General features: G+C 36.3%; 1 protein-coding gene across 4 annotated transcripts in view; it reads right to left on the bottom strand.

The window, feature by feature from the left end:
* DPY19L3 (dpy-19 like C-mannosyltransferase 3) overlaps positions 1–17,211 on the bottom strand; it is a 35,909-nt gene extending 18,698 nt beyond the window's left edge. For 2 of the 4 annotated variants that reach the window (XM_059824874.1, XM_059824876.1), the window contains exons 1-11: positions 17,100–17,202; positions 15,463–15,596; positions 8,580–8,670; positions 7,614–7,735; positions 7,273–7,418; positions 5,429–5,552; positions 4,508–4,642; positions 2,674–2,805; positions 1,517–1,618; positions 625–698; positions 224–382 (exon numbers count right to left, since the gene is read on the bottom strand). In XM_059824874.1, coding sequence (XP_059680857.1) covers positions 224–382; positions 625–698; positions 1,517–1,618; positions 2,674–2,805; positions 4,508–4,642; positions 5,429–5,552; positions 7,273–7,418; positions 7,614–7,735; positions 8,580–8,670; positions 15,463–15,596; positions 17,100–17,202 — 1,322 coding nt within the window. Of the gene's footprint in view, positions 1–223; positions 383–624; positions 699–1,516; positions 1,619–2,673; positions 2,806–4,507; positions 4,643–5,428; positions 5,553–7,272; positions 7,419–7,613; positions 7,736–8,562; positions 8,671–15,462; positions 15,597–17,099 lie in introns of those variants that run through there. The other 2 variants (XM_009814965.2, XM_059824877.1) reach the window with 2 other exon arrangements.
* Between the last annotated feature and the right edge of the window lie 7,352 nt (positions 17,212–24,563).

Genomic DNA, 24,563 nt, shown 5'->3' with positions numbered 1-24,563 from the left:
TAGGGAAGAATGTTTCTTTGTTTAGTCTCGTTACATCCTTTACATTTTTCGCTCTAATAGGAAATTACTTATTTTGCCTGATCTCTCTATTATATGTACTACTGTTTCCTTAGTACCTCTGGAAGGTAATAATGTATGCTGCTGTGTTCAACTGTCAGTTCCTTAGCCTGTTGAAGAAGAGAAAATTGATAAAGATGTCAATTATTTTAAAAACATATTTTACCTGAGGTTCCGAAAGGCAACAATTACAGCTGTTGCTGTCATAAGGAAGAGAACAAACATGTAGACGTAAAAAAGTAATGTATCCGAGAGTCTTGAAAATGTATTTAATGGTAGTAAACCAAAAGCTTCTTCACAAAGATACAGGTTAGCATCAAAATCTCTAAAGAAAAAAGAATAATCCTTGTCATCATGTGTTTCATAACCTGATGTCAAAAAGGACCAAAGTTTCCTTTTTTCCCAAGAAATTATAAAGCCATGCTTGTGCAGATTATTATGAAGGAAAATATGACATAAACGTGAAGTAAAAATCCATCATTTATCACCAAGACTTTAAACGAGAACAACCTGCAGGCTTCACTTAATGAAGTTATACAAAAAAGCAAAATTGCAGCTAAATCATACCTTGTTGCCCCAAATCCAAATTTTGCTTTCAGGAATTTGAATATATGTTCATCTGACTCAAGATGAAGAATTTTCTATAAAGGGGAGGAAAAGAAAGGAAATTATCTTTTAAGTATCAAAAAATTAAGCTTCACACAGGTTTGCCATCATTTAAATGAAACTGTGAAGCCACACAGACTTGCTGTGATACAGTGCTTTGCAATAAAATAAACATTCAGTTTGTAATTATGGTCCTGTGGTCCAAAGGGCAAGTTACTTATTTTTAGAATATCTATTAAGGTTAGTTTCTTATTTACAGATAAAGATTATCCAGGACAAGTTGGTTTTTAGCTGTATTTTTTATTTCAATGACTTATCATATCTTACTGTGATACTTCTAATTTCAACATGTACTAAATTTTAATCTGTTGATATAGATCTCTTGAAGAGACTAAAACTTAAAAGCAGAAAAAGTGTTACTGTCACTAAAGTCTGCAGACATCTCTCTGCCCAAGAAGCAACTAAAAGTATGGTATGGTCCACAACATTTTTATAACAAGTATTCAATATTAACTGCATTCATTGAAAAGTAAATTCATTGAAAAAGTTTGCAAATGCTCAGCAGTATCAGAATGCAGTATAAATCTACACTTGTTATAAAATTACAGGTGAGCTTCAAGTTACAAATATGTATTCGATTATTTGGATGTTAATTTATGAAGTTTTAAGAATATGTTTTAAAATCTATATACCAAAACCATTACCAAAACGATCTTTCATTTCTAAAACAGTCTCTGAAATGCAGTTAAATCTCATTGCCATTTTTATTTAATGATATTACTGTAGATGGTTAACAAATAGCTTTTAATGTAATACATTTTGTAAGTTTCTATATTAAAAACTATTTGCTTACCTTGATGAATTTATTTATTAGAAGAGTCAAGCACAAGACTAGTAGTACATGGAGGATAAGTTTCCCAAGCCTACTAAGCAAGCCACCCTTTTTTAGGTTTTTCTAGAAAGAAGAAAATATTAGTATTTCAGTACTTTTCTGTATGTGTTTGGAACAAAAGCAACACAGACTATTTGAAATAGCTTATCTGCTAGACCAAATTTGTACTAGGTTCATGTAAGCAAAATTGTATACATAATCAAGTATCCAGAATAAAGATATATTTCTTCCACAAAACTGAAGGGACAATATCATAAAAACTCCCCAGTGTATTGATCTGTCAGAGTTTTGTCTAGCCAAACAGCCTTCCTTCAGAGGTGGCCCCATTATATTTATGCAACTGCTGGCACCCAGTGCAACTGTGGTTGTGTTCCAAAATTGCCCTAATTCCAATAGTATTGTGTGCCTTTTGAAATATCTATTCATTAGACCTTCCTCCTAAATATGGCAAAGGTGTCTTCTGGCTCTAACTGTCAGTTGATGGGATTTTGAGCAATTTTCCAGTTCAAAGCTCCAGATCTGAGAATGGTTCTTTGGCTGCTCACAGGCAACTTGGAATAGGTGCAGACATTGTCTAACTATAAAAAAACCCACAGTCCTGATTTTAAAAGGTCATGAGTGAGAGACAGCAGGAATGGCCCTGTAAGTTCATATATTCTGATTAGAGGCTGTTGTCAATGTCAATATCAAAAAAAAGAGAACTGTAAATACAGAAAAAAAATCCTAATCTTTGAAAGAAACAATAGATTTCAGTAAGCTGAATTTGACATGTGCCTAGTTCTCACAGAATATTTTGCTGGAGGCAGATCCACAAATCCAAGACAAGTCCTGCTGAAACAGGTGTAAAGTCCATTTATGCAATTTTTTTTTTCAGAATCCAAACTGCAGCTTGCACAATCATAAATGTTAAGAGCAATCACAGAATTATGGTGTCTGATGTGCTTGGTTATGCTGTAGTTAGTGTAATTGAATTCATTATTTGATCATGCAATATTTTTGTTGCTTTACACTGTATTAATTCTCTCATTAGTAATTTAAGATTATAATGCATATAAATTACTCATTTACCTATACAAATCACACTCTTTTAGTACTACAAAAAATATTTCGGTACCTACCTGGATTGTTCTTGCTATCAAGACAGAAACATCAAAACTTATAAGTAAAGATCCAAGAATCATAGAATTAAAGAACTGTAGGACACAGACTAGCAGTAATCCAGAAATCTGAATGACATAGAGCCACGTAACCTGTAACAATAATGAGATTTTTATGCCTACAAAACTTTAGTCATAGCTGCTTTTCTTTGAATATGTTTTATAACTTATTTCAACATCAATTATTTTTATAAAAAATGTATCATCTTGCACTAAATCATTACACTTAAAGCCATTACTATATCCTTTCTATACTGATGTCCTGAACTAGTTAGGTTAATATTTTATACCTATTTTGCACCTAGGGAAGCCTGATGCTATAATAAAACAGGTAAGTTAAACAACTGCAGAGTGAGGAAAATATTAATTACTTAATATTTGGAAGTTGTTTTGTATTTTTTTTAGTCAAAGAAGTGTTTCTGTAGCCTCTCTAATGTCTTTACAACTAAAGAGTTATGGCTCAGTGCAGTTCAGCAATCAAACGTCAGCCAATTTCTCTGACTTTTTAATAATGTTTAGTACAGACCTTTTCAAGCTATGCTAAAGCTATTACGAATGTTCAGCTGAATGCAAACACCAGAAGCCAGCTGATTTTCTGATACAGTGGTACCAAAACATAAATTTTACCTGACACAAAGATCCTGAGTTCAGTCTTGCATTACAGCAGTGGTGTAAGTCAGTATCAAATGGCCCAACAAACTCCAACAGTTTTAAGCAGCATTTTTTTGAAAATTAATATGGAATAAGAGTGGTGCAGTAAGTCCATTTTAGTGTAATTCAGGATGAAGCTGGTAATTTGCCAACATTTAAGGCAGCTGATTAGTCACATTAATTGCTAATTTCAGCTTACATTTGCAGATATAACGAAGAGTTTAGAAACTGTTAAATAAACCACATTTATTTTGATATGCAGCCACCATACTAATTTTCAGTTAAATTAATACAATCACTAATATTCAAGTCTGCTTCAAATTCAAAATTAAATTAACATGAATTACTCTTCATCCTACTATAACCTTCCCTAAAGATAGAACCTTTTTCAACTAGTGTAAGCTTTCACAAGGGCTAAAATCATCTCGGTAGAATTTCACAGTGACATTAAATTCAAAGACAATGTTTTCATCTTCTACAGTATATTTCTATTTCCTGACTGTAAATGATCCCTTATCTTCTTAGTAACACTTGTTTTACTTCTTGGCTCATTTAGTTCAGCAACATAGCAGCGACAATGTTGTTATTTTGTGGTGACTTTCAATGTACGAAAGATAACTGCTTCTCCTGAGCAATCTGGTCTATCTTCTTCCGTCTCTTTGTGGTACACTGCCTACACCTAACTTTCAACCAAGGATGCACAATACTTGAGGCAAAATTCATACATTGTTATGACTTCAACTTAGGCAAAGATTTCTTGTGCTATTTTTTTTTTCTGGCCACTTCCAGAGGACATGCCTAAGCTGTGGTATTAGATCAACTGTTACAATAGTGTTTAAAAGCAATCCCTTCGAAGTGTCAAAACTAGCTGTGTCTAAACAAAACTAGACAAAAATTAAACAACAGAAGTGAATTACTCAAAGTGAAATAAAATCAGCTGGAAAAAAAATCAGAAACGGTATTTTGATTATTCATTTTTACACTTGATGTATATACACTGTGATTACCTAAAAGCACAAAGCAGCACAGTGTATAACCTGTATTACTTCAGGCATCCAGGCCACTGGTTAGTAAAATACCTCCAAAACTGCTAGCTTTATGATAGAAAAGAAAAAAATTTGGTTATTTCCAAACATACCCTTACCTTTGCTGTGGGAAGTATGTCAAAGCAGTCCAGTATGAATAATGCCAATGCTTGTATCAGCATCATAAACTGATTAAATTGCCACGTTAGGCTGAAGAGAAATGTTGCTATGAATGTGGCCATAAGTGTCAATCTCTAGAAGCAGGGAACAAAGTTTTATTTAACTTTATAGTTTCCTTCATTAAAAAACAAAACAAAACAAAACCCCAAAAAATTCCCAACAAAACCAACCAAAACCCACCTTGATTTGGTTTTGTTTTAAATCAATTTTTAAAACATTTATGAGTTTTCTAACTGCAATAACTGCTTGGAGGATAATGACCATTTTTTAGAGTTACAGGTTCTTGTATTTATGCCTGTATTTTACCATTGTAATACCACTTGCAAGAAAATGGTGAGATCTCAGATCGTTTCAGCCCACAGGTTAACAGGCAGTACGTGTTTTACTACGCTATATACAGCAGTTATTTGATCAAATTGAGGAGTAACAACTTAAGAACTGTTTGTCAAAGAAACTGTATCACCAGTTTGCTTTTATTCTTGCAGATCAGGACAACCTCTTAAATTTGTAAAACAAATGAAATCAAAAGAAAATCTTTTAATCCTTCTGCTTTACAAGCTTTTCTCCTGCCCACTTTGTGTTACTCCCATGTTTTCTTCTTAAATACATGGTACTGTTGTCTTGTACTCATTAGAGCTTACCCTTGGTTTTTTTCAGTGCTGAGCATATGTATTCCTTTGTATTTCAACTACATCTAAATTAACAGAAGGCTCATCCGATTAATGTTTTCAACATTATAAGTGATTTGTGTGTGTATATATATCCACTGCTATAAACGCTTATTAAGTATTTTGTCCTAAGTTTTATAGACAGTTTTCTGATACTAATTTTACTGTATCATACTTGTTAGAAATACTCACTTCTTGAACAGGCTGTAAATGAGTTCTGAGTAGGTATGTGATGGCTGCTATCTGAAGAGCAAAGAATGGTAATGCCCAGTTCTCTCTTAAAGGAATGGTGAATTCTACTCTTGTAGTATCTATTCTGTACAAAACAAACAGAGTTTAATAAATTTTAAACAAATAAGGCACCAACTTGGTGACACAGAAGTTGCAATGACAGGCATCTTTGTGGTATTTTAACTACTTATTGATAAAAATGGAGGCTCTACACTCTAGTTCCTTCAACGTGCCTGGCTCTGAAAAAACATCATTATGAAGGTTCTGCAAGTCATCCATTGTTTCTCTACCTCTGATTCATCTCATTAGATACCAATACGCAGGCACAGGATGTTGTACTTTAGCTTCACTTATTGTTAAAAAACTTATAGTAAGGATTAAATCTTACTTATGAAGCACAGCTTGGGTAACTTAAAAATGAACAAACCAACCCCCAAACAAAACCACTCCCAAAATCCAGCATGTGGAGTTTTCATGCCACAGGTTAATTTTACTTCATTTTTTGGTTTCCAAAAAGCACATAGAAGAATAAATAGGTATCAGTTTCCTCACTGTGATCCCAGTGTATTAGATTTGAATACCACCAAACCGGTTAGGAACTTCTGCTCATTTTCTGAATGCTCTAACATAAAAAGTATGTGATGGAAATTAGTGAAAGTTCCCCAAAGGGCAGTCATTTACAATACCTGAATTAATAGTTAAAACCAAAAAATAATTCCTTTTTTCTTGTGTAGAGAAAATGTTTGCTAAAAAGGAAAGTAAGCAACACATCTGAGACATGCTTAGCTGGATGAAAAAACATCTCTAAAATGGAGTTACTCAGTAGTCTCAGATGTACTTCATCTGGACAGAAAGACTTTATTCAAATCAATTCCATGTACTTATTCTATTTGCATAAAGGATAACAAGCTTCCATTGTTCATGAATTATTAGAAAGATGGACAAAACAAATCTTCTCCAAATATTCTGTAAACGGAAGAGATGACCTCATGAAACAAACATGTGAACTACTGCACATTGCATGTATTTTTTAATGACTTTCATCTTTGAAGAAAGAAACATTTTACCAATATATAATTGTTCTGTAATGGACATGCTTGCCCATGAACTTCTTTACAGCTGCTGATTAACATATCAAACAGTTTTGATAGAACAAACACTGTACTTTTATTTTCTTGATTAATTTACAGATAACAGCCTATGTCACCAGTCTTAGCTTACTGCTGGCATAAAGCCAGTTCTTCAGTTTTTCTCTCCAAACTGAGAATTCTTCAAGTGATAAAGCACTGGAATAGCTCAATTACCATCTTTTTTCTGCACATCTCCTTAGTGCAGGAGATGCCTACAGGAATAGGGAACAGAGAAAGCGGAATTTCTGATGATCTTAGGTTGTTGAAGGAATCCCTGGAGGTTGGGTGTGGGGCAGTGGGGAGAGACCCTGAAGGGCATATATGCAGGTGTCTTTAACACCTAAGGGATCCTAGGCTGGAGAAGACAGTGTACATTGTCTGGAGATCAAGACACATCTGAAAGATGTAGTCCACTTTCAGAGACCAATTTAAGCCAAAATTTTCTACTCAAACTTCCTGAAACTTTAAAATCCTAGTCTGCAATGTCAGCTCATTTCTGATTATTTTCTAATTATTCTGTATTATTTAAACATTTTTTTCCATTTTCTGGTTAATCTGGAGAGAGGCCTTATAGTTTCATTTTTTGTCCAATTAATCATGCATTTGAAGGTTTAGTGTCTTACCTTTTGAAATGAGGTACAATTTTAGACAGACTGAATGCTTAATCTCACTTACCTGTTTGTAATATACCAGCAAGCTGCCAACAACCCTGAAAGCCACGTTCCACTAAGAAGCCAGCTTGTTACATACAGAGCAATGACATAAACTGCCTGAAGTCCAAACAAAGTGTAGATATAAAAATAAATGGGCTCTAGGTATTGCTGTAAAACACAAGAATACTGATGTTGACATAAAATACTCATGGGGGGGACTATATTTAATATGAATTAGGCTTTTACAAATTAAAAAGGTATCAGGAATATTTCTAATTAGAAAATAACTAAAAAGGTGAGCTATGATTCACTGCACAATCTTCATAATGCACTTACAATCTAAAGCCATAAATGCATGCCTACCTGAATTGGAAGAATCCTATACAGAATGCTGAGAAACACCTCCTGGTAAACATTCATTCTTTCAAGTATGTTAATTGTCCTCACAGATTCAGTTTTATTGTCATATACTAAACCATGTAAACCTTAACGATAAAGAGAAATTGAAATAGGAGATTGTCATTTTCCCCCTCCATCTTCATTTGAACAGTGAATAACTTTTTCAAAGGTATTTTAGGATCTCTCATCAAAAACTGCAAACTTTGAGTCAAGGATTCAGATCACATTACCTCTGAATCAACATGACCTTCTGAGGTCTTCAGTTTCCCTGCTTCTAATGTGACTCAGAGTGCTAATTCAAGTACTATATATTAGTAACGTATAAAACATTTATTTTTACACTTACATTCCTAGCATAGAATCTGTGGTAGATACTGGATCTTGAGAACCATTCTTATCACTACTTTGAACACAGGTTATGTTAACATTGACAAATGTGTACTGTAAGCAAAATTGCTAGGGAACAACAGTTAAGCATCTAGAAAACATGAGACTGTCACAGAAAACCCCATCATCGTACATGATTTGCTTGGAAGCTGCTCTTTGTGTCACTTACTGTCCAGGCATACAGCAAAAAATTGCCCCTTCCCACAAATAGCTCATAATTCAAATTAAACAAGAGAAGAATAAAAATGAAAGTAATATACTGAATAAACCAGCAAGGCTGAAACCTTAACAGATATGAAAGTTGTCCCTCAGTGATTGCCTTCATCAGAATGTGAAGGTGTGGCACAGAAACCAATGTATCATTGTGAAACTATGTCCATAACTTAGTGGCTCCCTGGCGTATGAACAGAAATCTGTCTCCAGTACAATTGTTAGACTATCTTTCACAGTTAAGGTGTTCCTTGTTCTCAACTATATTTGAAAAAATATTAAAAATAGTCAGCTGGCAACACAAAGTAAAACTTACTTTACAGTTTACAATACCTTGCTGGATGGAAGCAGCCTGAATCATGTGTTTGTAGTAGGAATAATAAAGTCCACATTCTGTTCTGAATGAAATTTCTCTTTCGACTTCCTGCAAGTCAAAGTTCAATAGTAAATTCACTTTCCATTTACTTTTCACAATCATGTAACGCTGCCTTCAACTCAAATTCTTGCTGCACCAGGGAAACTGACCTATACAGTGGCTTGAGTCTCCAGGTTCATGCATTCTATGCAACTTAGTTCAAATAAAGGTAAAATAAATGGACAAATTAGGGTGGGAGGCAAATGGCTGAGGTGTCAATGCCTCTGTTAACTGGGGAAATATGCCTTTTGTGATTCTGATATGCTGTTCAGAAACATTTTGGATCTTTTCCTATTTTTTGTAATATTCAATGTTTAGATAGGTGCAGTGGCCAACAGCTGGACTTCAAAACTGCATACGCTTGCGCCATGCATTTAACCTTTTCTTCCAGATGTAGATATCCCATAGTGCTCCATGGCTTTGCCACCTTAAGGCTCAATTAATTCAGTGTGCTATACTTGGGACTGCACCATAATGCCACTCTGATATTTCAGCTGGCAGGGTATGCTGCTACCCACTAGTTAAATGCTGTTTCTTGCAGGATGCCAGCTGCTCATCACTCATACTTAAATTATAGGTTAAAGGAAAAGCAATTCTTCACTTGTTTTTAGATGTAGGTAAAGTTGTTATTTTTAATTTTAAAATGTTCAAATTATTTAAACTAGGTACACTTCAAACTATGCCTCTTTCTTGGCTGATATTGCAGCAGGTGGAGTCTAGTGAGATATGAAAGCTCTCCAAGAGAAAACTGCTCTCAGTACAGGATCTTTGCTTTGGAATTCACCTCCTTTTGTTAACTCATTAGTTACGAAGACCTAATGAAATTTAACAAATTCAGAGCCTTGGGCAACCACATTTAAACAAAATAAGACTGCATGAGCAACCAATCTGAAAAGAAATAGTAGGCATCTTGCACAAAATTATTTTATTATTAGTGATCTTTTCAGTAGTTGATATAAAAACATCCCAGCAAATATCTCTCATAAGCAGCAAGTTAGAAAAGATTTATATCCAGATTTGAAAATCCAATGAGATTCCTGTATGTGGTGTATGCAAGTCATTATGAAATTTAAGTGAGACTTCTAAAAATAATCATATTAATTCAGCTTTCTTTACAAAAGAACATTACTGAAATAACAGAATGTTACATTGTTTCCTGAGATTTTTATGAATGCCATTCTGGTTAATGCAACCTTGCATAGAATCCTAAGACTTCCTCTTTCTTACACAGTCCCATCTCTTTTGCTGGAACAGAATCAATACTATTTCAGAGCTAACATAAAGCTAGATAAAAAAATCACGTTCCTCCCTCCTCTACTGCCCAGTATAGAATCTTACCTCAAAACATGTGTTTTACTGAAGTCAACTGTTGACAAACTAAACAATATTAGTTCTGGTCTGAGAAAAATCAAGAGATAAAAACGCATCTGATTCAATGTAAGTTCACAGTTAAAACTCTCCAGCTGCTCTACTGACATTGGCACTAACTACTAAAAGCCACACACTTAGCAAAATGAGAATGCTGGATTTTGAATGAGCTCTAGTTGCAAATTAATCACTACTGAAAAGTTTTCTAATACCAAGAAGTGGCTGATTCTAAGTGCTAATAAAAAAAAAAAAAAGGAATGTTAACATTTGGAATTTATTAAGGGGGAGAGACTAGTCACAGAGGGGGATCTAATTAGCAAAAATGCATTCAAACATGATTAATTTGTAATCCTGGCACCAGCTGTATTCAACCAAATGCTATACTTTATGAGACAAACACTAGTGAGTTTTACATCTGTTTCATGCTAAGATAACATCTGTTTTATTCACTCACAATACTTTTCCAGTTCTACAGCAATTTATACTTTTCCTAGTATTCCATGTCAATAAAAACATACAGACTTATGGGTAAGCATTGTAAGAGCATATGTTTATATTTCTGTATATTCTATTTGTGAGTCTTTAACAAAGTAGTTATCACTGTTCCAAGGAAAAAACCCACAACACTATCCTCAAGGATACATATAGAGTTGCATATGATTTCAATATTATACAAAGGACTTCCTCTCAAGGGCAGTGCAAAATTCTAGAACCAAAGTCTGAGTTGAGTTTTTTTAGAAATAAAGAGCATGAGCATAAGCAAAGCTCCAATTACTTTTTTGACAAAGCTAAACCACAATTTGTGTAATTGAAAATAATTTTTATTTACATTCAATTTAAGATTTGAAAATTGCCTCAACCATACAAGTGGAAACTCAATACAGACAGCTGCTATCAGTGTTCCTGGTTGAGAATGATGCCTTCAGCAGACATATTTAATCCTTGTACATGGTCTCTTGGCTGGTTAACCTCATGCCCATCTCTTAGAATGGCATGGTTCCTACTCAGATCAGACTTTTGATCCAGAGTGAAAGTACCCATAACAATTCATCAGGTACTACTTTGGAAGAGTACCACCGAAGTACTGCACTGCCCTCCTCTTCATGACTTATGCATTCAATTTGCAGAGTTCTAATTAGCGGCTACCCATTTCCCCACTTTTTTCATATTCAAAATGTAAAAAGGGAAAATATAAGCACTTCAGGGAAGGAATCCCAGGATTCTTACCCTGCATGTCTGAAAGATTTAGAATTTGGTATTTTTATTCCTGAATTCTTGCAAGCAGCAATTTTATTAAAGGAAAATACAATAATAGTAGTCTAAATGCTTACTCAGAAGGGATTAAGAACAAATGAAATCTCTGAAGTTTTACCTGTTTGTGTTACAGTATTAATTTGCTATGTGGCCTTGGCTTATTCCTGTTCAAAGTTTCTTCAGAGTTTGCATTTGAACAAGCAATACAACGGCTGACAGGAGAGGTGATGCAAGTCTCTTCCCGTCCCCTCATTTTGTTATTTTCATAGTACATCCTGTTCCCAAAAGATACTATACTTGAGGAGCAGTCACTAAACTGCTATTGAAAATCACTGAAAATAAACTAGCCCTTTTCTATGTGTCATGCCAGAAAGTTTTCAGAAACCTGAGAAAGGATTTTTGGATAAGAAATCTGTTTTGGCTTTCACAGTCGTAAACAGAAACCTTTGTTGTTTTAATGTATATGAGAAGAGATTCAAATGTTTTTCTTCAAAATTGTTTGGTCAAGATAAGTGATTAAAACCTTCTGTGATCCTTGCTGGAAGTGTACACAAACACAGTTTCTGACTATGTAACATGGTATGCTGTATTCTCATTTTTTTTCATTGCTCTTTTGGGAAGTCTTGGAATAAAAGAGAGTACCAATCAGATACCTCTTTCATAGCATAAACTATTCTTCAAGACCTGCATTTTCAGCTTTTCTGATAAGAAAACAATTTTACATCTTTCTCCAATGACCATAGCAGATTTGTAATAGCAGGTGTATTTATTAGCAAATAAGAACAAGATTCACACATACTACAGCAGCTGAAATCAATGCACCGTTGAAAGCCATACTCAAAATAGAACAAAACATTATAACAACCACAGAACAGTTTTTCTAGTTGGGTGAACCATTGCTGGAAGACACACAAAACTGAACTGGCTTTCTATGAATGGCAATTGAAATTACAGAAAGGCAATCACTACAAGTGTATGTACAAGTTGTGACTTCAATTACTTAGAAGTTAAGAATCATGACTTTGCATAATCAACTCTTCTTACTTTCAATTTTTAGGGTTGAATACAATTGGCAAACTACACAATTTTGTAACTATGCAATCATGATATTCATATATCAATGGGGTCTTCAGAACAAGAATTCCACCTTTTCTACCTAAATGGTATATGTAAAAGCCTCTGCCTAGTTTAGTGCAAAAGTATCAGATAAACACTGCAGACCTTCTATTGACGTACAAAGAGAGAAGTACCTTCACGTAAAAGAAAAAAATGACAAAACAAGTCTCCCATTACATCTCACTATATTAATTTAGCAGCCATACATACCCTTTTCTGAATGAATTCTGACCACCTGATTAATTGTAGCTTATTGGAAGAAAGGAATAAAGTTCAGGTGGACAATATGTTGTTATGTAATTTTTTAATCAGAGTTCGGTAGTATAAAAATCCCCAAATCTCTACTGTTTACAACCAATTCAGAGTGACTGAAGTTAATAATTTAAAATGTATGGAAATATAACTGATTTAGAATTTATTTTCTCTTCTATGTTTCAGAGCAGTGGTGATGCACTACTATGTTTCATAGGCATGGGGGTTAACGAAACACAGGATGTATATTAGTATTGTGTCCACTTATTCTATATGTAATGGTTAATAAAAATAAAATAAAACAAAATAACCTATGTAGTTCATTAAGCAAGGCATGCAATAATTGTGTGCCAAGGATTAAACTACAGTCCTCCCTCCTGAGAATTTGGGCTGGGATACGCATTGAAATAAAACTTACTCTTTCAAAATTTTTAGAAAATTCAGTTAATATATGCAAAAATATATGCTATGGCCAAACTATAATATGTTACAGAAAAAAGCAAATTTCCCATTTATTTTCAACATAATTTTTGAGGATCTCAGATTGTTCCATACTGTATTTTATTCTTGTCTTTTATTAGTATATGGTATGTGCTGTAATCATAAGATTAGCCAATTCAGATATGCTGGAAAACATGTACATACATCTAGAGATACTACAGTGTCCATTCATACATATAGGCACAGAGATGTCTATATACTGTTTTACAGGTGTCAGGATAAGCCCTCCTGTCTCAGCTTTGCAGGAAATTTCACAGGCTCTTCATGTGTAGTCTTCTCTTCCCATACTACTCATAAGACAGTATTTTGTTTAAACGCTACCTCATCCATGTATTCTTTCTCTGCTTAGTTAAGAAAAAGGGTATCAAAATATACAGTTTAGATTTCTTATCTTGCTATTCTCACTTATGGCCACAAAATGCTCTGATGCGGATGCTGGCAAGAAAACAAGTCTAGACTATATTTAAGTTAACAGTAAAACCTTGGAAAGCTTTGTGTTAATCAAAGTGAAAGCACAGTCAGTCTGACTTGGCAGACACGTTGCAGAAAATTTGATCAGACTTGACTCACCCCCAATCTTCTTTGTATTTGCAAATAAATTGCAGGGGATACTAACTGTTTGGTCTCAAACTCTAATAAATAGTTTGGTAACAAATCTTTAAAAGTACTGTTGAACCTTCCTTGGGACGTAAGTGTTTACAAAATAAACTGCATTTGTCTGACCAATCAAGTTAGAGCTATAGCCTTCACATAGCTTCAAAAAGCAGGAGTATGCATGAAGCCTGATCACTTTTGGCTCTATGTTACAACTGATTATTTTATCTCTAATAATATTTGAAACCTCATTAAAGCTTTTCCTGTTGTTATAAGTTTAAGATTAGCACTGTAGCCACATGCATTCTCTGGTGGACTTCACATCTTACTGAAGAAGGTATAATGTGAGATCAGAGAGTATCTACATCTCTTTCTCCTTTAACCTGCTGGCAGATAAACTTATTGCTTTTTAGAATTTTTCCATCAAATTGGCTGAAATTGCTCATGTTCCAATGTTACTAGTTATCATATCAACTCCATAGGATGAAATGAGTTACAGACACAACAGAATCCAGACTAAAAGTATCTAGAGGGTTTTATTTCAGTTTTGATATCTAATGGCATTCTAGTGTACTTAAAATGAAAAACAATAATTATTAAATAAAATGAGCATTTCATCCCTTGGGGGGCAACTTAATTGCAGCTACAGACTTGCTTCTCTCAGTGAACTTTGTGTCCCGCTGTATCAGTTCAACAGCATAAAAATACTGTATCCGTTATGTTCATACATTGCCACAAGTCCATGCTTGTTTGTACTTCAAAATACACAATACCTGTGAAATTACTCAATACTTGCTTTTGGAAGGAAAGGCAAACCTAAGGTGTACCTTCAATATATACACAATCTATCCATATATTGAAAGAAAGATGAGAGTGGGTACAAAACAGTATTATACGTATAATACAACAGCAATAGTTTCAGTAAGTGCCAACTATTTTTATTACGGGAATATAGATGTTTCTGGGACAGAAGAAGTGCATAGTATTGGAAGGACATATTCCAACTAAATATATGTACTCTTTTAATAATGTAATACATAGACCTAACAGAGTGAATTTTAGGCATCTAAAAGGAAAATTACTCACCTGTTTCTTTTCTCTGGTTAAATTTAGATATGTGTACAGCTGCATTATTTTCCCATGCAATGATTCTAGGAAAAAACTAGTCAGTCTTGGATCTTGGGAATGGCTGGTTTTACATTGGTAAATGTCTGAAATATGTTCTAAGGTTTGCACGTTTAGGACAACATTATGTAAAATTAGTATTGAATAGAGACTGTGCCTAAACTGTATTACAATATCGTAGTATAAATACAATTAAAGAACTGTGTGCCAGGATTTTGCATATTGTTTATTTAAACCGTTGTTTGGTTGGTTTTGGATTGCTTTGGATAAAAGAAAGATGATTATACAGCAACATATAGTAGATTGTTGAAATTCTATTCTGGATAACGATCAATGGGTGGAAGAACCATAGCTACAACACAGGCAGGACCTATCTGAGAAAATTTGGGGAAAGATATTTATAGAAATGATGAAGTATTTAAAAAGTGGTGGGAAGGAAAGCACAGCTTTTCTAAGTTAAATTTTAAAAAAGGAAATATTCTCTGTTTTTGAGCAAGTTACAAGACAGACACATAAATAAATGAAATTTCAACTAAGACTCAAATTAATGCTCTACGAAAGCACTGATGAAATTATGACAATAACTGTTACCTTAATATTGGAAAACCACAGGTCATTTTCATGCAGTGTCGCAACATAAACAGAAGTAAGAAGTCCAAGACAGACGGCAATAATTCCACCAACAGTTATTGAGAATATGTTCCACAGCTTTCCACCTGTATGAACTTGGAAGAAAAATATTTCACTCTGTAATTGGGAAACACATAATTCAACTTAAAGCGATTTTGGAAACTCATTTATACATTGCCTGTGCTAGTACAGTTTACATTCTGTAGGTAACAGCACACTTAGTTTTAAGAGGTCTTTATGGAGATGTGTTTTTTATTTTCTCATATAGCAAACTCAGAGTATTTTATTTACATGCAAAGTGAAATAAGGCCTGCCTTAATTGGTAAAATGTAGTTATAGCTTAAGAATACCATGACCCTATACAAATCTAGATAAATATCATATCTAATTTGTAAATCTAAACTGAAATATCCTCCAGGGCAACTTTTTTTCATTAAGGCAATACAGGATGACTGTTAGATCACAAAGTGAAGAATTATAATCTTCTTCACGTCTTAAAACGGCTGCCTGTTTTGGGGGGTTTGCTTGGTTTTTGTAAAAAAACAACACTGAAGGTTCAGAAGTCTCACTAAATACCCACAAAGAGACTGAAGAGCAGCCAAACCAGCCTTTGATAATGGTGTCATGCTTTGAATTGCAGATGACCTCCTGCTGACATCAGAATAAGATTATAGATGGAATAATGGGAAAGAAAGGTTGCATTTCTACATAGGCTCAATCAATTTATTGTACACTTATGTTCCTGTTTTTTTTTTTTTTTTAAATGTTGATGTAAAGCTTAATGTTGATCTTAGTGATCTGGAATTATATATTTGAAATGGCTATTTCACACTGTGTGTGACATCTACATAATGGGTACCAAATATGCAATTCAACGGAACTGAGGGCTGGGCTGGATGAGAACTATGATCACTTTCATGTTTTGTATATAGCCTAAGTGTATTTGTGTGGAAACAACAATGCAACTTTCCTTTCATCTACCCAAATTGCATATACATAAACATTTATAATTTAGATCAAAACATCCCTTAAAATAAGTTAATCAAAAAAACCAAACCCAACAAACTTTGCCAACTCTAAAATTATAAATCCAAACAAAAACTATGTCAGTATTTCATTACTTAAACAGACCCTCGAATTAAAACACTTAATGTCTCACTTTTAAATTTACTTAGCAAGTCTGTCGTATGGTCAAAAAGCAAGGGTTTGCATTTTAATTCAGATTTCATGTGCAATCTGCTTGTACGTAACTACAACTCATCAGAGGTCTTCAAATCCTATTACGATTTGAAGACCAATGATTTGAACTGGGATTCGTTTAAGAACGTACAATGGCTATATGAAATCTGATAGTGTGTCACTGATACTAAGTTGAAAAAAATTGTTCTCACCAATTTAAATTAGGATTTTAAAATAGAGATGAGACTGACATGCAGTAATCCGCATGCCTTCTGTCTCATCCAATTGATTTTGGTGGTCGATATTCAAGTATGAAAATGTATTTGGTACATACCTAGTTCTAACCTGTGCGTAGGATAGATACCAAAAGCTAAACACTACTAAAAAACCATAATGTTACATTCCTTTTCATTACCCACCAGACAAAATTTTCCCATCAAGTTTCAAATTCTTCTCCTCTGAAGGCTGATCTTCAGCTGCTTCTGTGCCTTTTCCAACCCTTCTCTGTCTTACAGTTGTCATGATGTCAGTCACTTTAACTCATTATTCTTCAGTCTGACTCCTAAATGGACATATAGAAGCAATGTCTCTTCCTACCCAAACATTCACTTAATACTGTATGAAATACCTGAAAACAGAACCATATTTTACTGCCATCAGAGACTTTGACTTACAGAACTATACTGTAGTTGAAGTGTATCTTGCAAAACGCAAGATTTTTAAAATCTGTACAACTCTGAGCACAAATTATAGAAAACATTATCTTAAATTTGTAAAGACTTAAGTTTGCAATTTTACATAGTCTTGAACAGATTTTCAGAACGATTCATTATTTTGACTGCCCTCACTTTTGGCCCTTGATTCAAAATTCACACCAGGCTCCACTTTTTTGAAAAAGTGTAAGCCCTTCAAAGAAAAATTAGTCCCTTTAGGGTATTTTAGTTGGGCACCTAAAATAGAAAGCCAGTTGTCTGAATCTTGCCTTTCAGGAAATCCCAAAAAAGGGCGTCATAAGATGCAAAAATGACACCGGAGAGTATGTGTTATAAAAAACCTAGAGAGACAGCATTAAGAAAAATCCTTGATGTTTTATACTATTAAAGCACCACAAAATTTGAGAACATTACAAAAAAGAAAAAAGCTAGTCATTTCCCTGCCAATTCCAAGATGCTCTCTGCTCTGTGAGTATGGTCCACACATAAACTGCTCCAACGTGCCATTCTACATTTGAAAATCAATGATGCCCCATCCTGAATGCAAAAGTCTGCCACCATTCCCAGAGCGCAAACACCGATATTTGTGTTACCACTGGTGTAACTGACTGGTAATGCTCTAAGAAATAGGCTTCAACTGCACACCTTTGTTGTTTTAAAGCTCTTGCAGTGGATTAGCTTCATCTCTTTCCTGCATACCCGGGAACACACATGGAGGGAACTATGTGAGCATATGTCTAAGTTGTTTTTAAATAGCCAGTTTGTAGAAAACCTGACAATTAATTGATACAGGCAAGACAGTCATCATAACCATGCTCTTTCTTTGCACTGCCAGCCCCGGCCAGCTTGCCTCAATGCCTTACGCCAAAGGGAACGGTGTTGCCCGGCACACGCAGGGAAAGCCTCGACAGGGCGCCGGAAAGGGAACGTCCCCACAGCTGCCTGAGGCGAGGTGAGGTGAGGAGGCGAGGCCTGGGGCAGCGGAGCGGGGACAGGCCCTGCGGCTGCAGGCCGGGCGCGGGAGGAACGAAGGGGAGCCCTGGGGCAGCGCGGCGGACAGCCGAGGGCGAGCGCGCCTGAACCGCCGCGGGCCGACGGGGAGAAGGAACCGGCGCCGGGGGCTGGGCACGGGCGGGAAACGAAGGCAGGAGGGCCGGGCCTGGGGCCGCGGCTCCCCCGGCGGCCGGGGCGGGCCCCGCGGGGCGCGGGGAAGCTCCACAGCGCGCCGCCTTTCCGCCGCCCGCGACGCGGCTCGCTGCGGCCTGCCCGGCCCGGCCGGGCGCGGCCTGCTTGGCGGCGGCTCCGCCGTCCGCCCGTCTCCTCCCCTTCCCCTCCGCATCCCCCCCGGCGGGGCCGATACCTGCCGGCGCTCCGAGGGCCGCGGATCGCTGCAGCGGGGTGGCGGCTTACTCCTACCGGTGCTGCCTGCGCGGAACCGCCCGGGCCCCGCCGCGAGGAGGGGAAGGGGCGGGGGTGGGGGCGGACGCGGCGCCTTTTGTTCGCCCCTGTCAGGCGGGTGGAGGGGCTGCGGCAGCCAGGGCGCGGGGCTCGGCAGCGGGCAGGGGCGCGCCGGTGGGCAGGCAGCCGCCGCCGGAGCGGGAGGCCCGCGCGGGGAGGAGCTGCGGGCTTTGGGGAGGGGGCGGGCTGAGGGCCGGGGAGGGGCGGCGGGGCGGCACTTCCCTCTGCGGGGCTCGGCGGGCGCGTGCGGCTTCTTCTGCTGCTTTCGGGCTCTGCTACAGCGCGGACGAGGTGGTTTGCGAAAGCAGAGACGGGCAAAACCGCTCTAGTCCGAAACTCGCCCCTCCCCACCCCGAAAGGGTTTTAAGTAGTTGAAATTTCAAGAGGCGGGCTTGCGGCGGGCCGGGCCGAGCGCCTGCCCCGGCTGCCCCCGCGCCGGGCTGGGAAAGCCGGCCAGCGAGGCGGGGGGCGACCGTGGGCCCTTCGGACCCGTAAAGCGGCGTCGGCTCCACCTGCGCGGCGGGGCCGGGGCGGTGCGTGCCGCGGGTCGTGCGGTCCCGCTGGACTTCAGCGGGCGTGGAAGATTCCTGTCTGAAATAGTGACGTAGAATTTAATTTTAGTGGGGTTTTTTCCCGAATATATGTAGTTCCAAATGTATGTTAAGCTATTTTTTAGTTTAAATTAGAATCCTAAACAGTAGAGGTGTATTTTGTATTCAGTTCATGATAAGCTCCATTGTATTTCTTGCTCAACTATTTCGGGGTAAACATGCAAGGGGGGGAAAGACCTTTATCTCTGTAGCAGAAAGATAACGGCAACACTAGGCTTTTTTCTACTTAACAGGTACAACCCACCCTTACAATAATTTTTTATTGTAAATTTTATTTGCAGTGTCTTTAAAGATCGTTATCATAGAAAAACCATTTCCCCTTAAAGCCTTTACCAACATGGCGACTCCCAGATCCTACCACAGAAAGCAGATTTCCCAGTAATCCATATAAATTCTGTGGAACAGGCAGGGCTAGAGTTCACTTCTTCAGGAAAATACTCAGTTGATCTTCCACCACCATTTTACAGTCCAGCAATATTTGCTTTTTTTTTTCTTTTTCATTCCACAACCGTGGTTATTGGCAGAGTTGGTATTTTGAGCAAAAAGAGGCATGAAATTCATAGAAAACATGCTCAGAGATGCCAGGCAAACTGTGTAACTAAAAATCATCCCGGTAATTCAGAGCTTTGAAGCCATTGACTTAGGACATTAGAAATTGGGAAATTTTTCAGTATCTGTCTTTGCACACTTAGTATGTTTTATAAGTATTTTTTAGAACAAACAATGATTTTCTCTTATTTCCTCTGATTAAGCTCTCCAAACAGTTAAAAATTTCTACTATAAGTCAATCTACAGCAAACAGACTAGCCATAATTCTCTTTTTTTTTTTTTTTGAGCGGTAAGGCAGGTGGTACATCTGTGGGGAATGCTTAAACTAAGAATATGGAAACTGAAGAATTATGGGCTTTACAACGGGCATTAGATTTACCTTATTTTTATCACTAATAGCATCACTGCCACATCATACGTGTCAGGCGTTTGTTAAAATGAACATATTATATACAGATCATACAAGTGATTTTACAGTGTAAATAAAGAGAAAAAAAAATCTTGAGTGTGTGTACGTTTTTATGTAAAGGAGGCCAGATAATGTACGTAAATTTCTGAGAAAGGGAATGCTGTGGAAGATTTTTCCTAGAATGGAAATTCTACTTATGCACTACCTGTAAAGACACCAAAACAAAGTAAAATCTACACAGAACAAAAAGTTGCAGAAACGGTTTCGAAAACTTAATCATTTAAGAGCTTTAGGAATCCGGTGATTATGCACGCTCAATAAATCTGGGACCACCAAAAGCCTGTTCTCTGTAGAACCAAAACTTGGGTAGATGTTATCCTGAACTAAATGACAGGCTGTGCAGCATGGTTGCCAAGAAGTAGTAGTACTGAGAAGAGAGGGAGTTACAGTCGTCTTAATTCTACTGTGTTTTATGACACTGCAAATATGTACTATATTAATATGTGATAAGTTATGATGGTCAGTTGAAGAAGTTTTCCGTTTTGTGGAAATGATTGCAGATTACCAGCAGTACAAATTCCACTGACGTGCCCGAACTACTAATGCAGTCTATGCTGTAAAAGAGCGTTAGTTGAACTGAAAACAGTTTGAGTAATAGAAACACATTAGACAGCCTTACGTAGTGGTTAATGTATCTAAGAGTAAGTGTCACCTTTAAGTCATTTTAGAATAACTAATCATCTATAGCCATCACTTTGAAATATTAACACCTAGTGTTCAAGTCTCAAATGGCAGAAGATTAGACAGTAGGGAAAATAAAAAATGCATTTTTTCCCAATTCTATGTAATATTTTAACAAGTCCTATTTCCTGTTGCACTATAGGTTTGGGTACAGCACTAGGAAAAAACGGAGTGGGAGAAAAACTCTCTGCCCTGATCCTCTGTCTGGAACTACTCAGAACAGATGAATCTGATGCTAATACTCTAGGGATGACACCTGAAATACAGTAATAGCTGCAAAGTATCACACTACAGTATTCTTTACCTCTTCTTTTTGCCAGGGACTAGAGCAATGTAAGTGTAAGAAGAAAAAATCCTATGTCATGAGGGAGCTACACCTGAGAGTTGTTATTCAACATACTCTCGCTGAAACAATGTTTTAGTTAGGCAACCCGTCCGTTGATAATAAGATTTAATGTTTTAAGTTGCGAGTATACAGAAAAACTAAAGAAATTCTAGATTGACATTAATCTCTGAAAATTCTATTATAAAATTTAAAATACATCAAACTATAGCAAGCAATCAGTAATACTGTATTATTGTATTATTACTGTATTATTATAATACTGTAACACTGGCTTTATACTTGCCAAAGCAGCAAAAGGATATTATTTATCAACATCCTTGTTGCTCATTGTGTTGCAGCTAGATCGTATGGTAGCAAAGTCTTAATGTTGGTACCAAGTTACCCATACTCCCAACAAATGTTAGTCAAACATCTACAAACCATAGGGTACAGGAAATGGTTGAATGAAACTTTAAATTAAATTTCTTTATGCTATTTACTATTTGTGTTTTCTCTTGGTTTGTCACATTTAATACAGTAGAAAGAGCTACTGTGAACCAGAAACACAGGAGGACTCAAGTTCTGCCCAAGTAAATTTTGAGTCTAAACCTGCCATCTTTTTAGTTGCTGTTCAGCAGCCATGTGATATGCTGCAAGCATGTCAGGTTTCTCGGTTATCTCTTTTTTCAACTTTTAAAGTTTGTCAGGTGCCTGAAGTTTTGCTTTTGGGCAAAAGCATCTTAGTTTTACCAATTCTGAGGTTTTTTACCTAGCTCATATTAAGTCAAGTTGGTATTAGTGGTGTTTCACTTTCTGAGTGGCTCAGTGTGGCAGCTCTTTTCCAAATATGCCTAGAAGGGACTGCAAGAAAAGAACAGTAGAGTGGTGCATTAACTTTTCTGCAATAATTCCGACCATAAATACTGTATATTTAAAATTAGGTTGCAAGATATGTTTTAGCTTATGTGATGGATAAGCAAGAGTCAATCACTAACCTGAAAAAAGCTGCATAAGGCTTTCACTCCATTTAAATTAGGGAAAAAATTCCCACTAGCTTCATTATGAATTTTGAAAGTGCACTTCTGTCCTTCAGCATTGTCCCATCGTAACTGCACACAGACTTACAAGTATTTTGACTTAATAGTCTCATATTTCATTACTACAGTTACTTTTATAAATGTTGTATTAACAGTATTAAAACTTTAATAACTTGACATTGAGAAATGGCAGTGAAGTATTTCAAATACTTTTTGATTTAAACAGATTCCCATCTCTCTGAATACTGGTTTAGTGTTTGAATTTTCCATATTAATATTTCATACAGGTAAAAGAAAAGTGACTAAAGTGTTTAACAAAAAAAGTTTATTACCAAAATACAATATTAAAGTCAATACGTGACAAACTCCTGTAAAGCAAAATAAATTATTCTAACATTGTACAGTATTTCAGAAGGTAGTTAAAGTAGTACTACAGACTTTGCTTCATAGTTCCAAACAGTCGTCTATCAGGAACACAATCCTAGAGAGAGCTTAAGGCATGCAGCTTAATGTGCTGGATAATTTTATAAAATGAAAGTCATCCTATTTAATAAGATACAGTATCAGAATTAACTGCAGTCTTTACATGTCAGTTTTCTAAAATTTTTATACTTTGGCTATAAAAGCAGTGCCATAGTGTTACAATACCTTTTCTTAAAAAAATACATGTGCCCATGTCCATGAATATCAAATGCAAATGTGAATTTCTATTAAATATATCTTAACAAATGTTACTTTGAGCACCAACTGTACATTTTTTAAAATGATTAAATAAGTGCTTCTGAAAGAGGAAAATACAATAACTCTAACTGAATCCCACTCTATTTTTCCAGGCCAAGCATAAATTGGAAGGATGAAATATGCACCTGATAATCAGTATAGTCTAGTATGAAGGAAGTTTTCTCTTTAGTAGAAGTATAGGCATTTAAAACAAAGCTGCAAGTTACAGTTCATATCACAGAATAAAATCGAATTTAAACAAACAGCAAGTGAATATCTGATCATCTTGATAGTGCTGTGACAGAAGATCCGAAAATATTTTAGAAGGCTAAAGAAAGGGGAAGACCGCAGTGTTGGTGACTTTGAAATGTGCTTAAAACCCCTTACATAACATGCAACCAAGCCAACCATACACTTTCTAAAGCAGATAACCTGAGGAATAATTTGCTTTCAGAAAAACTAAGCCTATAATTACTTCACATGCAGAACTTCTGATAAAGTCCATGGCAATTGTGAGTGGGTAACTAATGGCAAGCAGCATGTAGACAGTTAAGAAAAAAAAATCTCTGTGCATATGGGAAGGAATTATTTGTTGGCATTTGTTAGGATTGATAACGGTTTTTAGAGGCAACTAACTTTCTGCTATTTTATAGGAACACATGGTCAAAAAGAAAACAAGATGGCAAGGAACAACTGTGAATAGACGCATCCTGCTTAGTAATCCCATTACAATGAGTCCAGGTGCATTATACTTACTGCTGCAAGTGTGGCTTGCACATACACCAAAATTGTTACTTTTGATTCAAGGTTACTTGCTTTTTAAGTCTTGGTTCACTGCCATCTCCTTCTTAGCTTATGAATGTAAGTTTTTCACCTTTTTATCTTTCGCTAGCTGAGCAACTTTAAAATAATTATCCCTTTACACAAAAATAACAATGCGGCAAAATATTGTTTCTGTGAATACCGCCTGGTAGTTTAGCATTATTATGGATCTCGTTGTACCTTAATTTTTCCAGCGAATGGGATCTCTGAATGAGAAAGTTGAGATATATTCCAGATAATGTACTATTTTCACATGAATTCTATGTTGAAGGTAAAATATTGGTGTCAGTAAGACAGTATGAATATCCCATTAAAAGTTTACTATCTCTAATTGAATTTGAGATCATGTACATAAATCATGTTTTTCAAATGTAAAATCCTCTGTAGGAATATGAAAAATAACTTTTAACTGAAAATAAAGTATACTTACTTCACTGACGTATTTAAAATATCCCAAGTATCTGACACAAAAATGCTTTGACGTTATATCCTGACCAA

Source organism: Gavia stellata, chromosome 15, assembly GCF_030936135.1.
Source record: "Gavia stellata isolate bGavSte3 chromosome 15, bGavSte3.hap2, whole genome shotgun sequence".
Classification (NCBI taxonomy): domain Eukaryota; kingdom Metazoa; phylum Chordata; class Aves; order Gaviiformes; family Gaviidae; genus Gavia; species Gavia stellata.
The sequence above is the reverse complement of the archived record's forward strand: the minus strand, read 5'-3'. Positions and strand labels throughout refer to the sequence as shown.